The 16636-nt window shown below is 49.0% G+C and overlaps 2 protein-coding genes across 3 annotated transcripts in view; one reads left to right on the top strand and one right to left on the bottom strand.

Moving 5' to 3' along the window:
• HSPB1 (heat shock protein family B (small) member 1) overlaps nucleotides 1-16636 on the bottom strand; it is a 163976-nt gene that overhangs the window by 12124 nt on the left and 135216 nt on the right. The window lies entirely within an intron of this gene.
• Nucleotides 224-12603, top strand: ORAI2 (ORAI calcium release-activated calcium modulator 2). 2 transcript variants are annotated; one of them, XM_068415644.1, is made up of 4 exons: nucleotides 224-282; nucleotides 1500-1545; nucleotides 3796-4036; nucleotides 9600-12603. In XM_068415644.1, exons 3-4 carry the CDS (start codon nucleotides 3809-3811, stop codon nucleotides 10143-10145), a joined length of 774 nt encoding a protein of 257 aa, XP_068271745.1. In that variant the 5' UTR covers nucleotides 224-282; nucleotides 1500-1545; nucleotides 3796-3808; the 3' UTR covers nucleotides 10146-12603. The 2 variants fall into 2 exon arrangements, with proteins under 2 accessions (XP_068271745.1, XP_068271746.1); XM_068415645.1 differs by lacking the exon at nucleotides 1500-1545 and having other exon boundaries at nucleotides 233-282.

Below are 16636 nucleotides of genomic sequence, written 5' to 3'. Positions count from 1 at the left end.
GGGCAGCCCGCGCACGCCGCGGTGCCCGGCGGGGGGGGGGAGCCGCGCCCCGGCCCCGCCCCGCCGCCAGGGGGCGGAGCCCGCCGCCGCCACGGCCCAATGAGGCGGCGGTCACGTGCGGTGGGCGGGGCGCGCGCCCGCCCGCTCATTTCCTGCGGGTCACGTGGCGGGGGCCCGGCGTTGCCTTGGCAGCGGCGGAGGCGGCTCCGGCTCTCGGCAGCCGGCGGCGGCGGCGGGTGCTCCCGGGGCGCCGCGCCCGGCCCGGCCTGGCCAGCCAGCGCGGTGAGCCAGGGCCCGCCCCGGGGGGTGCATCCTGCCCGGGTGGGGGGCCCTGCCCCGGGGCCTGGGGGGGGGTCCCGCGCTCGGGGGTAGCGGGCTCCGTGCCCGCCGGGGTGTGTGGGGTGGGGGGGGCTCATCCTGCACCGACGGGAGCATCTCCTGCCCGGTGAGCTCCGGGAGGAGCGGGTCTCATACTGCCCGGGGTGCTGGACGGGAGTTGGGGGGGGAGAATTGGTCTTATTCTGCCTGGATGGGGCTTCCTCTGCCCCGGGCGGTACGTGCCTCATCCTGCCCAGGTGGGGGTGGGTCTGGGAGGGGTCCGCTGTGGGCAGAGAAGGGGGTCCCGTCCTGCCTGGCGGTGCTTTGGAGCTCCCTTGGAATGCAGAGGGCAGGCCAGCTCTCGGGGGTCGTATCCTGGTAAAGGGATCCTCTGGCTGGGGGTGCTGTAGGGGAGACGCCTCCTGCCCACGGTGCAGGGGAGCCCCTGACCCAGGGTGCTGTTGGAAGGGGGGATCCCGGCTGTGGGGAGGGAGCGGGTCCCATCCTGCCCGGGGAGGGTCCCCTGTCTGAGGGTGCCTTCAGCGGGAAGGGTCTGGCCTGGGGGATCCCCCATCTGAGGGTGCTGTGGGAGGGGAGATCCTGTCTGTGTGGGGCCGCATCCTGCCCGGGGTGTGCTGAGCGTGGCTGGGAAGGAGGAGGAGGAATCCCCTGCTCAGGCGGTGCCCTGGGAGTAGGATCCCAGCTGTGCGCTTGCAGCTGCACAGAGGCAACCGAGATGTGAGGCACGGCGAAGGCTTTCCCCGCTGCTCGCCGCTCCGAAGGACAGCGCTGGGCGGGTTAACAAGATCAGTGTGAGGCAGCAATCGCAGAGAGCTTTCTGTCTTCAGCGGTGGGAAATGAAGCGGGGTCAAGTGCAACAAAAGTGAGTAAAGACACAGCTGGGATGGACTTGGCCGGAGCTGGTTGTCAGGCTGAGCCTCAGGTCCCATGGGGAAGTCCTGGCTCTCCATCCAAAACCCACCAGCCCTGTGCGGTAAAACCCTGTAGGATAGCTCTTTCTGTAAGAGCATGTGTCCTAAACCTTTAATGCTGCAAGGCAGGAACATGAAATCTCCAGCATAACTCTCCCCTGATGCAGATAACTGGCCGAAAAGTATTTCCAAAGTAAAACTGCTTAAGATACAGTGCACGTAAAATGCTTCTTTGGTCTTGTGTTTCAGCCCCTGGAGCCCTCCACCCAGTCTCTCCATGTCTGTAGCCAGCAAGGTGAGTTTGCCATCCTGTTACTGCTTGTTTGGGCTACGTTTGTGTTTATGGATTTTATTCTGAAGTTGTTTACTTATTTGGGAACATCTCTTGAGCTGTTCCAGAGTGAAAATTCATCCTTGTGGTATTTTTAGTTTATTTTTCTAAGGAAAGAACCAGATGTGATTGGGTACTCCTGCTCTCCCTCTGTAACCTCTGAATTAATTTGTCTTTTCAATGGAATTTGTCCCAGGGGTTGAAGTTTTCTACATACAAGGTTCCTACGCATTTTGTTAAAATAAATGGCAGGGTAGAGACCATCAGTGTCCCGGCTACAGACAAAGCTAATAAATTCACCCCACGCTATACATTGCAGAATCCACACAGGATGTTGTCACAGGAAACAGCTTTGTAATTTTGCTGCTCACAGAATGTCTCTGCTCCGATCCTCCCAGGAGGCATGGGGAGAGATTTTTCTTTTCTTCTTCTGCAAAACAGGTGATTCTTGCCTTTTCTGGAAAAACAGAGCAAGCAGGGAGGTTTGGTCCTGTTATTCTGTTCTTGTTTTTATTGTTGTGTGAAAGTGCTTTTATGCTTTTTTCTTTTTAATAATTTGAAAACTGCTGAGCAGTTCAGGAGCCATCCTGGAGCCCTGCAGGGGCTGTAATAGTGGCCTTGTCAAAAACTGCCAGGAAGAAGTCTTGTGCTCTTGCAGCCATCCTTACTATGTCTGAGGGGGGCTGCAATCTGAAAGCCCACTGTGCTCAGGAGGGACAGACAATTTTACAACCTGCAACGCTTTATTTGTGGGTTTATTTGCCTGGAACAGCTTTGTGCCCTTTCAGTAATACCACTCGGAGTTGCAGGCAGTTGGTGTCCTTCTTATCTTTGCCACTTCCTCAAATCTCACAGCAAATGTTGGTGTCACCATGTGGAGAGCTGGGTGGAGGCGGGGGGGATGCAGGCAGGGCTGGGGCTCCTCCCAAGCGAACAGCAAGGTGCCTGTGACCTTGAGGTGTGGCGCTGGGACTAATTACTACCGCACCATGTGTGATTCTGGCCATGCATCTCCTCCTCCTAGGAGCTGGTAAGTATTTATAGCCAGAAAGGTCTCGTGTGGTGCAGCTCTGGTGTTGCTACCTGCTGCTGCCGTGGTGGTTGGTGGCAGAGTTGTGAGCATGGGGATTAACCAGAGGATTGTGGTTTCCGTTCTTCGGAAGACTGAGTTAAACATCCAGTTTCAGATGTTTGTCAGAGTCGAGAAATTCTTGCTCCAAACATGTAGTTGAATTCTGTCCTGTGTCCGTGGACAGCACGGAGATCACCAGAGCCGTTCAGCAGCAGCCCGTCTACGCCGTGGCGTAAGGAGGGGTGGTTTGGACCTCACGCTTGTCTCTGCTGGCAGCTGTGGCATTCACCACCTGAAATAGTCTTGCTGCTTTCTCACATCTTTCAGTGTTATCTCTTGAATCTGAAGATGCTGAAACTACCGGGAAGGCAGCTCACTTTTCCCCTTGGAATTGTCTTTTCCTTTCCCCGTGCTAAGAGCCACTGGTGGAAGTAAGGGAACAGGATTCTTGGCCAGATGTGGCTGATGAGTGGAGTGTGAGCAGTTCAGGAAATGTAACTTCCCATGGCAGAAGCTTGGGAAGTGCATTTGTTAACCCTACACAGCATTGAGCTCTGTGACTATTGGGGAAGTCTTGGGGAAGAACTGTGCTCGTCTAAACTGAGCTATGATGGGCAATGGCTCAACTGAAAAAAAATGGTTTCCAAAGAAAGACCAAAAAGCGACTCCCTGACCGTGCTAGCTGGCGTTATGTTGGTGCTCTAAGGAGATGCATTTGGAGCCAATCCGTGATGCACTGTGACATTAACTGTCAGCTTAAAACAAAATGATAAGATGGGGGCCCTATTTCCAAAGTGTCTTTGTGTAAAACAAATTTTTTATTAGCAAGGAGGAGCTAAAGGGGCAGGTTGAGATGCCAACTTTGAAATGAAAAGCCAGATGCTGCGCAGCCTTCCTGAATTCCTGCTGGAGTAGTTCCTGGGTTTACTTGTGTAATCTTTCCTAGTTCTCATGCAATTTCCTGGTTCTCTTAGCAATTACGAACGGTCCTTTCTCTGTTCTGTGCTGTGTAATTGTGATGGTATTTGGCCCATCATTTTTCTCCTGACCAAGAGCAACTTTGTTGAAATGTAGTTTTTCCAGTAGTTGATCCTTGTCCTGTTTGCTGCCTCCTTTTGAACGTGACTGTTTTGTTCCCTCAGCATTTCTTTCATCATGAGTTCTGAATTAAACGTTCCAGTGGATCCTTCCACTCCCGCTTGCTGCTCTGAACCTGGCACAAAAGGCATGGATTATCGGGACTGGGTCCGGCGCAGCTATCTGGAATTGGTCACGTCAAACCATCACTCCGTTCAGGCCCTTTCGTGGAGAAAATTGTACCTGAGCCGAGCCAAACTGAAAGCTTCCAGCAGAACCTCTGCTCTGCTCTCTGGATTTGCAATGGTATGTGTAGCAATACCTTTTGGATCGTGAAGGTTTTGGTTCTTTGAAATCATCTATTAGTCAGTGTTTTCCTTCTGTGAAGAAGCAGGTTGTACTGTTGTTTTTCTGAAGAGGCAGGAGGCATCTGCCTGGGGGCTTCTGCTTGGCTGCTGCTGAGAAGTTTGAGGCTGGCTTTCTCAAGGCAGCACAGAACATGAGCTGCCTAACAGTCAACCCACGCACTACTAATCCCCTACCCGCAAGTGATCCTACGTGCTCTGCCAGCATTGCTAAACAACAGAGGACCAGGGTTCTCCTTTGGCCCTGAGGCCATTTGTTGCTGGCTGCCTTCACATGAGGTTGTGCTTGGGTGTGGAGCTCCTCTGGGCCCCTGCGGTTGCTGTGGTCCTGAACATTATCTTCATTTCTGTAGGTGTTTTTTTCAGGTCACGCTGTTTAAAGTAAGGTGGAGGTTGGGTCACAGTCTGCCAGCGCGAAGTTTGCATAGCGTGATCGGGGAGACTGTGTGAGAAGAGGCCCTGCAGCCTCGGACCTGGTGTCAGAGGACTCTGTAGCCTGAAGGGAGCTGAACCTGGTATATTGTTGTCGGTGCTGCCTATAGGGAATAATCCTTGGTACTTGCTCTCCTCCGTGCAGCGCTTGGGTGTTATCTGGAAGCTATCTGTGTAGGTGGAAACCATGTCAGGGAGTGAGCAAGTAAAACCGAGACAGTCAGAGGTCCAGTGCTCAGGCCAGTCTGAGCTGTGCTGAGCAGACACGGCCGTGCTCCGTCGGTGTGAGCCTCTTCATCTCCCCTCTGGCTCTTGCTTACCGGGAGTGAGAATTGAAACCTGTTTGGGGGAGGTTTTCTGCTCAGGAAATGGGCAGGTCTGGTGGTTCCTGAGGTCTGCCAGCTGAATGCAGAGAGGCAGAGGGCAGCGCCTGGGTGAGCGGGGCGTGATGTGACGATGTTGCATCCTGCAGCTCACGAGCAGGGGGGAAGACTGATCTCAGGAACTTCCCGGATAGCTTTCCCTGTTTTATTTTATCTGCTTCCGCTGTTTTTTCCTCCCCCAATCCCCCAGAACGAATCATCTGTAACATTACAACAGTCTGTTTGGGATGACAAAGCTGGTGACCCAAAGTGAAGCTGGAACAATGCAGGCGGGGAGTTCAGTGGGAGCAGGCGGCGGGGCGAGAGGGTGCTTGGTTGCTTTGTGATTCCTCTCCGCTTGCTGAGGATGGGTATGCGATGCTTCTAAGAACTTTTCACACGATGTATGTTTATTTGTAACCAAGCTTGTGTGCTGACATGGCAGAAGGTACCTCTTGTTTTGAGAAAGTTCAGTGCTCTCCTGTAGATTTCTCTCACTCAGACGCTTTCTTGCTTTACAAAGCAACTCATGTGCTTGCCCTTCGTGCCTCTGGGTTACCCGGGTTCTCTGTTAGTCATTTGTGGCCGTTCTCTTTAACGTGACTATTAAATTAACATTTTATAGCGTTGTGAACTCTTGCTCTGTCTAGGCAGCGTGGTTACACAGGCAGGTGCTCGTGCTGGGGTGTGCTGTGGCTGGGCCTCGGGGGGGCTCGCAGCCCACCCACGCTGCAGGGCTGAACCACGTATCTGAAAACAAAGCGTGCCTTCTCGACTCCACAACAGAAAGTTGCTGAAAGTCCTTGGCAAACACACAAAATCAACCATTTGACTTCTGTTCTCTTTAAACTGTTTAAAGTGCAAGTTAAATAAACACATAGGTATAAGTAGTGTTAATTATAATCACCAGCTTAACATAATAAGAGCACCTGAAGTCAGTAATTGTCAGAAATAAAAATTTTTGCAATAAGAAATTCTCTTTATTTGTAAGCTTTTTCCCAGCTGATTGTACTGGACGTTCCAGTGAAAGCTGAGTTATCTTTTCCTACTGGGTTATTTCTCTGCTGGTAATGTGGCACACAGGTGTTTGGTACACGGATGTTTAATAAGAGCCGCTCTTTGGCTATTGATGAAAGTACAGAAGTTATTTAGAGTTAAATAGTTTCCCTGAAGCCCTGTGTGCATTTAACTATGTAAACAAATGTCATACAGGGCTTGGCTGTTGCTCTATTTACTTCCCCATCAGTGTGTTTGATTCAAGCCAGTTCCATATTGGCTGAAAATTATTAGGAGCTGATGGATATTTAATCAAGAGGGGATGGCTTTGATCCAGCTCCTTCTGGACAGGCTGCAGAATAATGCAAACCTTCCTCGTTACTCGATGCTACCTCTGGTATTTCTGGCAGAGCTGGGCAGAGCAGGAGGATGTGGGTCCTTTCCAGTGCCAGCTCTGTTTTGGGGCGAGCTGTAGGGCTGGTGCGTTTGCCCCAGGGAGACTGCAGACAAAGGAGATTTAGAGGGAGCTTAGAAAGCTTCCTTAATCATTTTCCTGATGGAAATAAGAGCTGTTAGTGCTAGTCAGTTTTCTCGATACTTGTCCAATTGCTACAGGATATGTATTTGATTTAAAAAAAAAAATCCAACAGATCTACTGGAGTGATTGTTTTTAGCGGCTGCCAAACCATCTGTGTGAATGTAACATGGTTTGTGTTAAGCCATTTGTCATCCTTTGCCTCGTACTATCTATCCTGGTCTAAATTTCTCAAGATGAGCGTCGTCTTTGTTCTGGACAATCTGGGCTATGCTGGTCTAAAAAAAAAAAACAACGATAATTGCATGTAATTTAATTGCAGTTTAATTCTAAAATGTTCTGAGTACTTGGTCCTTTAGCAAACCTGTGAGCATGGAGTTCAGGGTGATTCTCAAGCTTAAAATTAAGCCTATGCTGAGATATTCTGCGGGTCGGCAGAGTGCTCAGTGCCTTGCAAAGTCAAGCCCTTGACACCCTGGCTTCTGGCAAGAGGTTACAATAAAGAGGGCTCTTATCACAGAAGAGTATAATTGTATCAAACGTGACACATTAATAGTTCTACAGACTAAGCAGCATATTTAATGATTTTTAAATGGGTTATGTCAGCTTGTCCTCTTTCTCTTATCCCAGTCAGAGAATGACATGACAGTCTGTACGGCGTGGAGCGATAAGAGCTCACTCACGTTTCCAGTACTTGTTCAGGTTAAGTGAACTGTTTTTCTGCCTTGCTGCCCTATCTGGATTGTTGATGTTTTTCCCCGAAATACCTCTTACCGAGCCATCAGTCAGTGTTAAAAATTCATCACATTGCACAGCTGAAGCTAGCCCTAGGGAATAGGTTGGTCTGTGAGGAAACATCCAATTAGCTGAAAAGTGCTGCTCACGCGAAGGATAACAAGTAGAAATTGATATGTTGACATCAGCCAGGCTTTCAGCTTTAATATAAAGCTATAAATTGAACATGCAGGTACAATTCCTGTTCAGCTTGCTGAATACTGTGTCTCTGGGTATTACAGCACCCAATAATGAACACTATACCAGCAGCTTTTCCTGGCTGATGGGGTGTGACGGACAATCACAGCACTGTACAAATTCATTGTGCACAACAGTGCAGCAGAGAACAAGTTGGATCTCCTCCTCCTCGAATCAATATAGGGGCATCTGCAAAGAGAACATATGCAAGGCAACGTGGCATGTGTTTTAATTAAATTGACCTCGCAATAGATGGTGAAGGCAGTCCCGCGTTACTATTTTCTCCACTATACAACAAGAACTACTGTAAAGTGCAATCAGGAACCTTTAAAAAACCACAAAAAAAGTAAAAACCCCACGTGCTCATAATCAGCACAAAAGGCTGGGAATGTCCAAGAACTGCCACAATATCTTTGGTGTCTCTAATATCCTAAAGAGTTGACGTAGGTAGAAAACCTGGACTTGCAGAGACTGACCATTTGCAGCCCCAAACACACACGTTACATCTTGGTTGCTACTAAATGTGTTCAGACTTGACTGTGATCCCCTCATTCAGGCTGCTGAGGGTTTCAAGGTAAATGCAGGTAAGGCAGCAGTCATGCCAACATGGGCACTTTCTTAATCCTTTTTGGGGTTACCCACAGGGAGAACGTGACTGTACCCCTAATCTTCCAGTGCCTAAATATTATTATTAACAACAAATGCCAGAGCGAATGGTGCAGATTATTATAGAGAGGCTGAAATGGCTACTCAGTGGTGGTCTCATGCAAAGTCTGGATAAAGTAATGATGTGCCCGTTCTGCAAAATCCACCTACGCCCCAGAATCAAGCTGCTTGTTCCAACTTGGTGGTGGAGTCACCATCTCTGGAGGGGTTTAAGAAAAGACTGGACATGGCACTTAGTGCCCTGGTCTAGTTGCCATGGTGGTGTCAGGGCAGTGGTTGGACTCGATGATCCCAGAGGGCTCTTCCAACCTGATTGATTCTGTGATTCTGTGAACTTTGCCTTCTCACGATGGTCTTGAGGGAGGGGCACTGCCCTGAGGCAGGCGTCCAAGCATCAGCTTCTCCTTTCCTTAACATGCCTGGTGAGCTGTGCCGTGCTGGCGCAGCTGGTCCCCTGGGATCACCAGAGGTTTTGGCTACTGCAAGGCGAGTTAGTGTGTGTGCAAATCATGAGGTGCAGCTGCAGATCCAAGCAAGCCGCTAGAGAGGAATGTTTGATAGTCTTGTCCACTGTTTTTGTGGCTTCTTTTAGCACAAGGTTTCTGCAGTCCTTCCCAGGGTGACGCCATGCAGGACTTGTGCTATTTTACTTCGCAGATAAGTAATTTTACAGATTCTTATGCTAAATCAGTTAACAGACCTGTACTAGGACTCCAGCTCTAATCTCAGAAGAGCCCCTTGCTTTTATTCTGCTTGTTAAGCTTTATTTGATTAGAAAAAAAATAGACCGCTTTAGAGACTTGCTATATGATAGCTCTTGTTTGGAGAAAACAGACTCCTGAGTTGTTGAACACACCCATAAGCCAGTAGCTGTCCACTTCTGCTGAGTACATCAGTTAGTTATTACCTCTCAAGGGAGAAATTTGGGGATATAAATAACTTGTATCTGGGCATATTTATAATAAAAATGAACATACAATGTTTTGAGAATAGAAGGCAGCTATTTTAACTACAGACTAACTTAAACTGTACAGTAGCTGGCCTGCTTCCCATGGGGGGTAGCAAAACCTTGCTGGCCGCTGGCCAGGAGGGCTGCTTGCTTTTGCTTTTCTTTATGTGCCCGAAGTCGAAACTTCACTGCAGCTGCAAGCGGCTGAGCGGAAGGAGAGCGTGTGACGGGTGGGCAGGCTAGCGGGCTGTCAGCGGCCTCCGAGCTCCGCCTGTTGTCTCATGAGTTCCTTCTGCTGTGTGTTCGGTTTGGTGCAGTTCGTATGGCTCGTGGTTGCAAGGAGAGATCTGTTATTTCAGAAAGCTACAGTGCAGAAACGTGTGTGTAAGCCTTCAGAAAGGCCAAGCCGCAGCCTGCGCGTACGTCTTCATGGGAAACAGGAATGATCCGTCTAGGCTGCCTTTCTAGAAAGCACTTGAGCGTGTACTTGACCTTAGGTGCTCTTCCTGAAATAAAGATGCTTTCCTGAATGAAAGCCTTGAAAAGAGGGAAAACTAGCAGCTGTTGACCAGCTTTTTGTTGCTTTCCCCAGGTTGCCATGGTGGAGGTGCAGCTGGAGGTGCAGTACAAGTACCCCCCGATGCTGCTGATCGCTTTCAGTGCCTGCACAACGGTGCTGGTGGCAGTTCATCTCTTTGCCCTTCTCATCAGCACCTGCATTCTGCCTAACGTGGAAGCAGTGAGCAACATCCACAACCTGAACTCCATCAGTGAGTCCCCGCATGAGCGCATGCATCCCTACATTGAGCTGGCGTGGGGCTTCTCCACCGTCTTGGGGATCCTGCTTTTCCTTGCGGAAGTTGTGCTTCTGTGCTGGATAAAATTCCTGCCTGTGGGCTCCATCCTGAAAAACGAGACCACCAACGTCGAGAAGCCCAGCGGCCACGCGGGTTGGCAGTCAGCGCTGGTCTCCACCATCATCATGGTCCCAGTGGGTCTGATTTTTGTCGTCTTCACCATTCACTTCTACCGCTCTTTGGTGCGGCACAAAACGGAGCGGCACAACCGAGAGATCGAAGAGCTTCACAAACTGAAAGTGCAGTTAGACGGGCATGACAGAGGCATGCAGGTAGTGTGACGGAGAGGCAGAGGCTGCTTCCAGCACATCTGCTCAGCTAAGGCAAAGAGGAAAATACCTGTTTTGCTAGTTGGTGGGACGCACCAGTGATGGATTGTCTTGAGGCTTAAATGTGTAAACGCTAATTGCCTGCCATGTATAGCTGTGGGTTCTAGTGCTGTTTCAGATGCTGGGCTCTCTGACCTGTTTCTGGTCCTACACACTTGCGTACTTAAGTCGACACTGCCATGGAGTTCAAGGTCAAAACTTTATCTACCTTAACATTGGTTCAGGTAGCCAAAAATCTGTATTCTTTACAAATGCAGTATTCTGTTGCCAAAAGTAAAACTGCATCAGCTGTCCAAAAAGCGAGTGTGTGTGTAGGACCTGTCTTCTGTGTCAGAACTCCCTGGCTGCCAGTGCAGCACCAATTAACTGGTAGCTTATTTCTCGAGCTGAACTGGTTAATGAGGGTATCTGCAGCTGAACTGAGGACATCCAGGAAAGCACAACAGAAACTGTGAGCGTTGATCACCTTTGTTCCAAAGCAAGTGTTCCATAAATACATAACCAGAAAGAAATCAGCCTTAGCTTTTATGTTCTTTTCTTGCTATTGCTTACTATATTTTTTTTACAGCTAGGGAGGTAGGATTTTGAGTTGGAGGAGGCTGGGAAGTTCTGTCGTACTTTCTACAGCAGCATCTGTCACTGTAGATTGAATGAATGCCAAGATCATGTGTTTTTTTTCCCAGTAAGGGGCAAGAGTGCCCAGGGAAGGCTTACAGGTGTTTTAGTTTTAACAAGGACATTCTTAAAACAGAACAGTGACAGGGAATTTAATGAGACAAAACTTTGAAGGACTAGAAAAGCAAGTTTCAAGGAGGTAAGGAGTGACAGCATATAGCGTATTGTAGAAATCTTTTGCTGCATCGTCTTCATTTATGTGTCGTTGCGATGCCTTTTGCCTGGTTTGCTGGAGAGAACAAGCCCCAGTCCTGCATACTTCCTCAGCTGTTTGGGTTTTTTTTGTCAGCTGTAGCATTTGTCTGTCAAAAACGAACGCTTCCTTCTCCCTCCACCAAAGCAGGCAACTCCTCTGGTGGAACCTGGAGCTGTACTGGCGAGTCTGACGGAGCTGGATCCAACGGGAGAGCTGTGTGCCATTAAAGAGCTATCACATTTCATTTAAGCTGACATTTTTTTTTTTCAGCAGCAGCGAAAATGACACTTGCACGTCTGTATAGCTTAACAAGGGCAGCTTGTAAATTCTATAGCATCCTTCTGGGTGAAAACTTCTGTAAAAATGATCTTATGATTTATGGTAACTTTGTGGAGGGAAAGAGTGTTTTGCAATCATCAGCTCTTTTAAGGGAAAGCAAGGCTTTCTGCCACACAGGGCTGAAAGAAGCCTAAGCATGTTTTCTTGGCCCTGGTCCTGTGCTGATTTCCTGCTCTGCACTCAAATATTGCCATTTCAGAGCCTCCCAGGCCTTGTAGGTTTCTGAAACCATCAAGGATGTTTGTAATGTTCTATTTAACCCTGGTCCCTTATTCCACTGGGATTTGAGAAATCTAGTGGCAGTGTATTACATGTCAGCTTCCCAGAACGGAGAGTACACGCAAATCCCAGGGCGGCAGGGTGAGACTATCCCTATATTCCTCTCTGGCGAGGGCCTTGGGAACCCAACTCTAATCTCTCTTGTTTACATGCGAGTTTGAGCGTTGCTGAACAAGTTGCTTAGCACCGTGTCTGTGGCTTTCATCTGTTGTTCTTGCCACAGTTGGTCTGGACCGTATTGGCCCATGTGCAGCAAAGAAAATAGTCTTTGTGTGCTAAATGACTAGTCTGCCCTTACGCGCGCACGCCAAAAATAAGGAGTGTCCTCCAGGAAGGGGGTGGTCGTGAAATTCATATCATCTCCCCAGGAGTCTGCCCTCTCTCCCTCCTCTTTTTACCATAATAAAATTGAAAGGTTTATACAATAAAATCAGAGTTGAATTTTCTGCCAAGTATTACACATGTAGGCTCTTCTACCAAGAAAATTTCTATTGTGAGGCCAGAGCCAGACCAGATAGGATTAAACTCTCATCTGTACTTTGCACTCTCCTTTAACATCAGGAATAATAGGATTCTGTGTGCTGTGGACCTCAGGAGGTTGTTGAGGAAAGTATTGAGGCATTTTTGCAATTTAAAAAATAAAAAATTCACAGTGTGCATACAGTGCTGCAAAAGCAATGGAGCTCGTTTGGAAACAGCCAAATCGTTCATTTAATTCTTTGCAATTATAATAAAGTTCAGCAAATGGAGAAATGCAGCGGAAACTGTGCTTTGATTTTTGTAGAATAACTTGGTGAGGCTTTGGTGGGATTGGATTCAAGATGAGTCTCAAGGCAGCGCATCCGTGACTGGAGTGGGATCGCCTTACTCCAGCGGGGTGTCTGAGGTACAGTTTGAGATGGTGTCCCAAGGGCAAATGCATTTAAAACAGAATAGTAATGTGCTTTCCCGTCTTTGCTTGCAGCTTTATTTCTTGTGTCTCTCTGGGCACCAAGTTCTCCCTTCCATGAGAAGCCTATGGGAGTATTTTTGTGCTTTGGCATCTGGGATCTCTCTAGGTTACCCATCACCTTCATGCTGTAACTCTTCTCCTTCTTTCCCAACAACAGCATTTGCTTTTCTTGCTCCTGCCTCTCTTCCTCCAACTTGTTTACATTTTCACCACTGTTGGGTCCAGACGTGTGTTGTGGAAAGATTGCCTGTGGTATCAGCCATGGTAGCTCATCTGTAAAGGAGCGAGGACATTGTGCTTGTCCAGATGGGTGTTTCTGTGCTCCAGCGCCAGAAAATCCTCCTTCCTTCTGCTGCTGTCCCCGTGGCTGTTAGCAGGGTTGCCATCAGTCAAGCAGGGAGATGCCTGCCTTTCCACACCGTCGCTGGTGTCCCAGTGGGGCTGGCAGCGTGCTGTGTCACGTCCGTGTTTGCCTGCCGGTGCCTGGCCACGGCTGTCCTGTGCTGTCACCTCTCTGTCGTTCCTGGGGTGTCTGTCGTTCCTGGAGTTTCCTGGGTTTTGTGTGGCTCCATTGCTGCGGTGCCTGCACAGGGATGCCTCTCCCAAGTGTCCTACCCTCGGGCTGGGACGTGCGTCCCGGATCTCCCCTGACATGTCTGTTAGCTTTCTGTACCAGCCTCGGGCCCTGGGGTGCTCTAGTTTGGGGTGACTGTTGCCCTAATTCTCAGTTCCCTTGGGCTGTGACTCTCTGGACCAGTTGTTGCCTTGTTTGGGCAATTTCTCCAATTTCTGCAGTGGAGCTTACCTTGGCTTGCTTCAGGGGATACCCACGATCTCGCTCCAGAGTCCTGAGTCCTTCAGATTTTTTTTGGACAGCTTTTACCCAGCAGAAAAATGCCTCTACAGGCTCCAGCGCTGGAGGGACCTTTCCTGAAGCAGGGCAGGAGCTGTCAAGGACACTGGTACGGCCCTGCTTCATATCGTTCCTGGGCACCTGCCTTGGTTTAGGAGGTGACTCCTCTCTCTCCTTCCCTCGTTAGCAGGAGTCAAGACCGGGCACGAATGCAAGCCGGAGGGAGCTGTCGGAGCAGGAGCAGTATCGGGTTCTCCCTCTGCTGTGGTTAGTGGCAGCTCTTACTCTGCAAGCTCCCTAATTTTAACGTCGCCCTGGGGCAGGCCTGGCTCTGGTGGCTGCCGCCGCGCTGTTTCGGTGGATATGTGACTCTCGAGGAGGCTTTATGACCAGGGGAGATGGAGTAGAGGGTGGATTTGACCGTCTGGGCCTGACCCACGTGACGGATGAAAGCGATACTGTGCGAGAGCCCCGGGTGGAGCGCGCTCTGCGGTAAGCGCTCAAATATGTGGAAGTGTTTTTATAGGGAGCTGGTGGTGTGGGTGCAGCCGCAGAGCGATCATCCTTCGGGTCCCTGACGCTGGGACTCGGCGACGGGCAATCCCAGCTGGCCACGGGGACGGCTGTGCTGGGCTTGGGGATGGAGGTGCAGGGTGCCCGGCTGGCTGCAGGACTGGCTGCTCGCAGTTCATGTTCTCCTCTTGCCTTTCCCTGGCTTTACGTGGGATTTCATAATGTCCTCTTCCTTCCCTGCCTTAAAACAAACAAAAGGCCTTCGAGTTCCCCTGCTGCTGTAGCTTCATTATCTTCTAAATCTTGCAACTACTTTTAATGACACCTTCCTCAGTAACCCCCCCTAAGCAGCACCCTCAAATTCAGACCCCACACAACTGGGCCAGCATGGTTATTTTCTGATGAACTCACAGGCTGTCTCCTCTGAACGCGTTTCAAACCAAGCAGTTTCGGTAATTACAGACTGGCTGAATTGGAAAGGATTCCCGTGAACGCCTGCGTGTACGACTGGGAGCTTGCCTTCTGCCCAGGGTTGTGGCAATGATGAGTGCTAAGTGCTAGGAGGAAAAAAAAAACAACTCTGTATTTTAGCTTTGCCTATTCTTGTTTTATCTCTGCATGAACAATATTTAATGTAGAACGACATATGTATCTCAGTTATTGTCCAGCTGTGTGAGAGAAACTGGATAAACTTGCTAAGTTTTATGCTTCTTGCTGATTTCAGACTGATTTTTTTTTTGAAAGGCAGCTCAAGTCTTCCAGCATCCTCTACGGGTTAACTTGGATTTTGCGTTTTTTTTTAAAAAAATGCTTGGTCAAATATTATCCTTCTCCTTTTAAAATACACAAGCAGACAGCAATTAGATGTTCTTCCTTTTAATGAGGGCCTGGTTCTTGGCAAGCGTTTTGTAAGTGCTCATCTTGGTTAAGAAGATGAACAGCTGTGATAGGAATTCCTATAACGTGAAGACCATTAAAGTGTGTCTGATGTTAATAATACTAGCATAGTGGCCAAAATTACTTTTGAGAGCTAATTAAGATTAAAACCTCTTTATACTTATCTCAGATTTCTATGATACTTTACAGTCCAAACCAATTGTTAATGTTCTGCAACGCTGCGATTCTGGCTTTTTAGGAGAGAATGTACATCGAGTTTTAGAAAGTAATACAGAACCGATGGGTGTGTAATTGCATTTTGATCTAAGAAGATGCCCAAGAGGCTGTTTAACAGGTGAAAAATGTCAAAAGATAGACATAGCAATGACTGTGTAGTGACTAGATTAAGTTTCGGACTTCAAAAACATCTAGACAAAGCCCTCAGTTTTTGGCTCAGTATTTAATTATTTGCATTTTTTCAAATTGGAAGATATCAACTAGGAAGAGCTGGAATTTTCTGGCAAGAACAGCAGCTTTCTGTATAGTTCGATTGAGGCAGAAAAATTCAGCTAACAAATGCAGAGCACAAAATGAACTAATATTGTGTATTGTGTGGCACTGATTCATCAGAAGCCATCATCTGCTTTCACTGCGCAGAGAATGCAACAGCAGGTACGCGCACAGAAGGTATTTTAACAGGCTGAGAGCACAATATAAATCTAAAAGGGAGCACTGGAAATAAGGGCCAAACATTAATGGAAGTCCTTGATTGCCGCAGTTTGCTGAGCAAAGAGCAGATTGCTGGAGAGGCTCAGTACTGAAAGGGCGATGAGGATGTGGGCTCAATGCTTGCTTTATCTATGGAAGCCTGCCCTGGGTTTCTTCCCATACCGTGGCTTTGTGCTGAGCTCCCTGGGCTGCCAGCCGTGTCCTCCTGCTTGGGCGAAAGTCCTCTGCTCCGACGGCAGCTCCAGGTGCTGGCGTGAGGACATCACGCACACATCCACACATGTGGACACCAGCAGCACAGTGCTGATCACACCAGTCTGCCAGAAAAAGGTGAGGAACCGCTACTTTGAGAGCACCAGGCCCTGCTTTGGGGAGTGAGCTGGAGAAGTTGCAGCCTAGGAGAAATTTTCTGGGATAAAGCTCGCCGTGAGCAAGCGTTCCTTGCCTGTGGCATGTGGCTGGCTGCGTTTGCAGTGCCGGGTTTCCGTCAGAGAGGGCACGCCATGACTGCTGAAACTGCTGCCCGAGCGCGTGGGCGACGCTCTGGATGGAGGTTTGGGGGTTAGGGCTGCCTGTGGGAGCCCTGCTCGCCGGTCCCTGTTGGAATTATCACGTAGATGTCCACAACTGTTTAAATACTGGGCTAAACTGAAACTGTTTCATTGCAGCCGCAAAGGACTGTAGTTTTATCCATTAGCTTAATGTGATAAAAAGTATCCTGATTCACCCAACTGCTTTCTAGTAACTGTTTTGTTGGGGGAAGAGCTCCCTCCTCTGCAGAGCCTGGAGCGGAGGGCAGTGTCTATGGCACGAGTGCATTACTGTATGGTAAAACCTGTGTGCTGTGCCAAGGAAGCACTGCTGGGGCAGAATACAGCTGTGCAGGGACGCTGAGATCCCGGGTATAAATGTGTCCCCTTTCCTTACCAACTAAACCCAGGCAGCGTTGTAAAGCGTCGTTTTACTGCTGTAGGTGTGACTGGGCTGAATGATTTTGCCGACACAACTGTGTTTATTAAAGGATTACACCT

This window comes from Nyctibius grandis, chromosome 18, assembly GCF_013368605.1.
Source record: "Nyctibius grandis isolate bNycGra1 chromosome 18, bNycGra1.pri, whole genome shotgun sequence".
Taxonomy (NCBI): Eukaryota; Metazoa; Chordata; class Aves; order Nyctibiiformes; family Nyctibiidae; genus Nyctibius; species Nyctibius grandis.
Note: the sequence above shows the minus strand (reverse complement) of the source record. Positions and strands in the feature narration are given on the sequence as shown.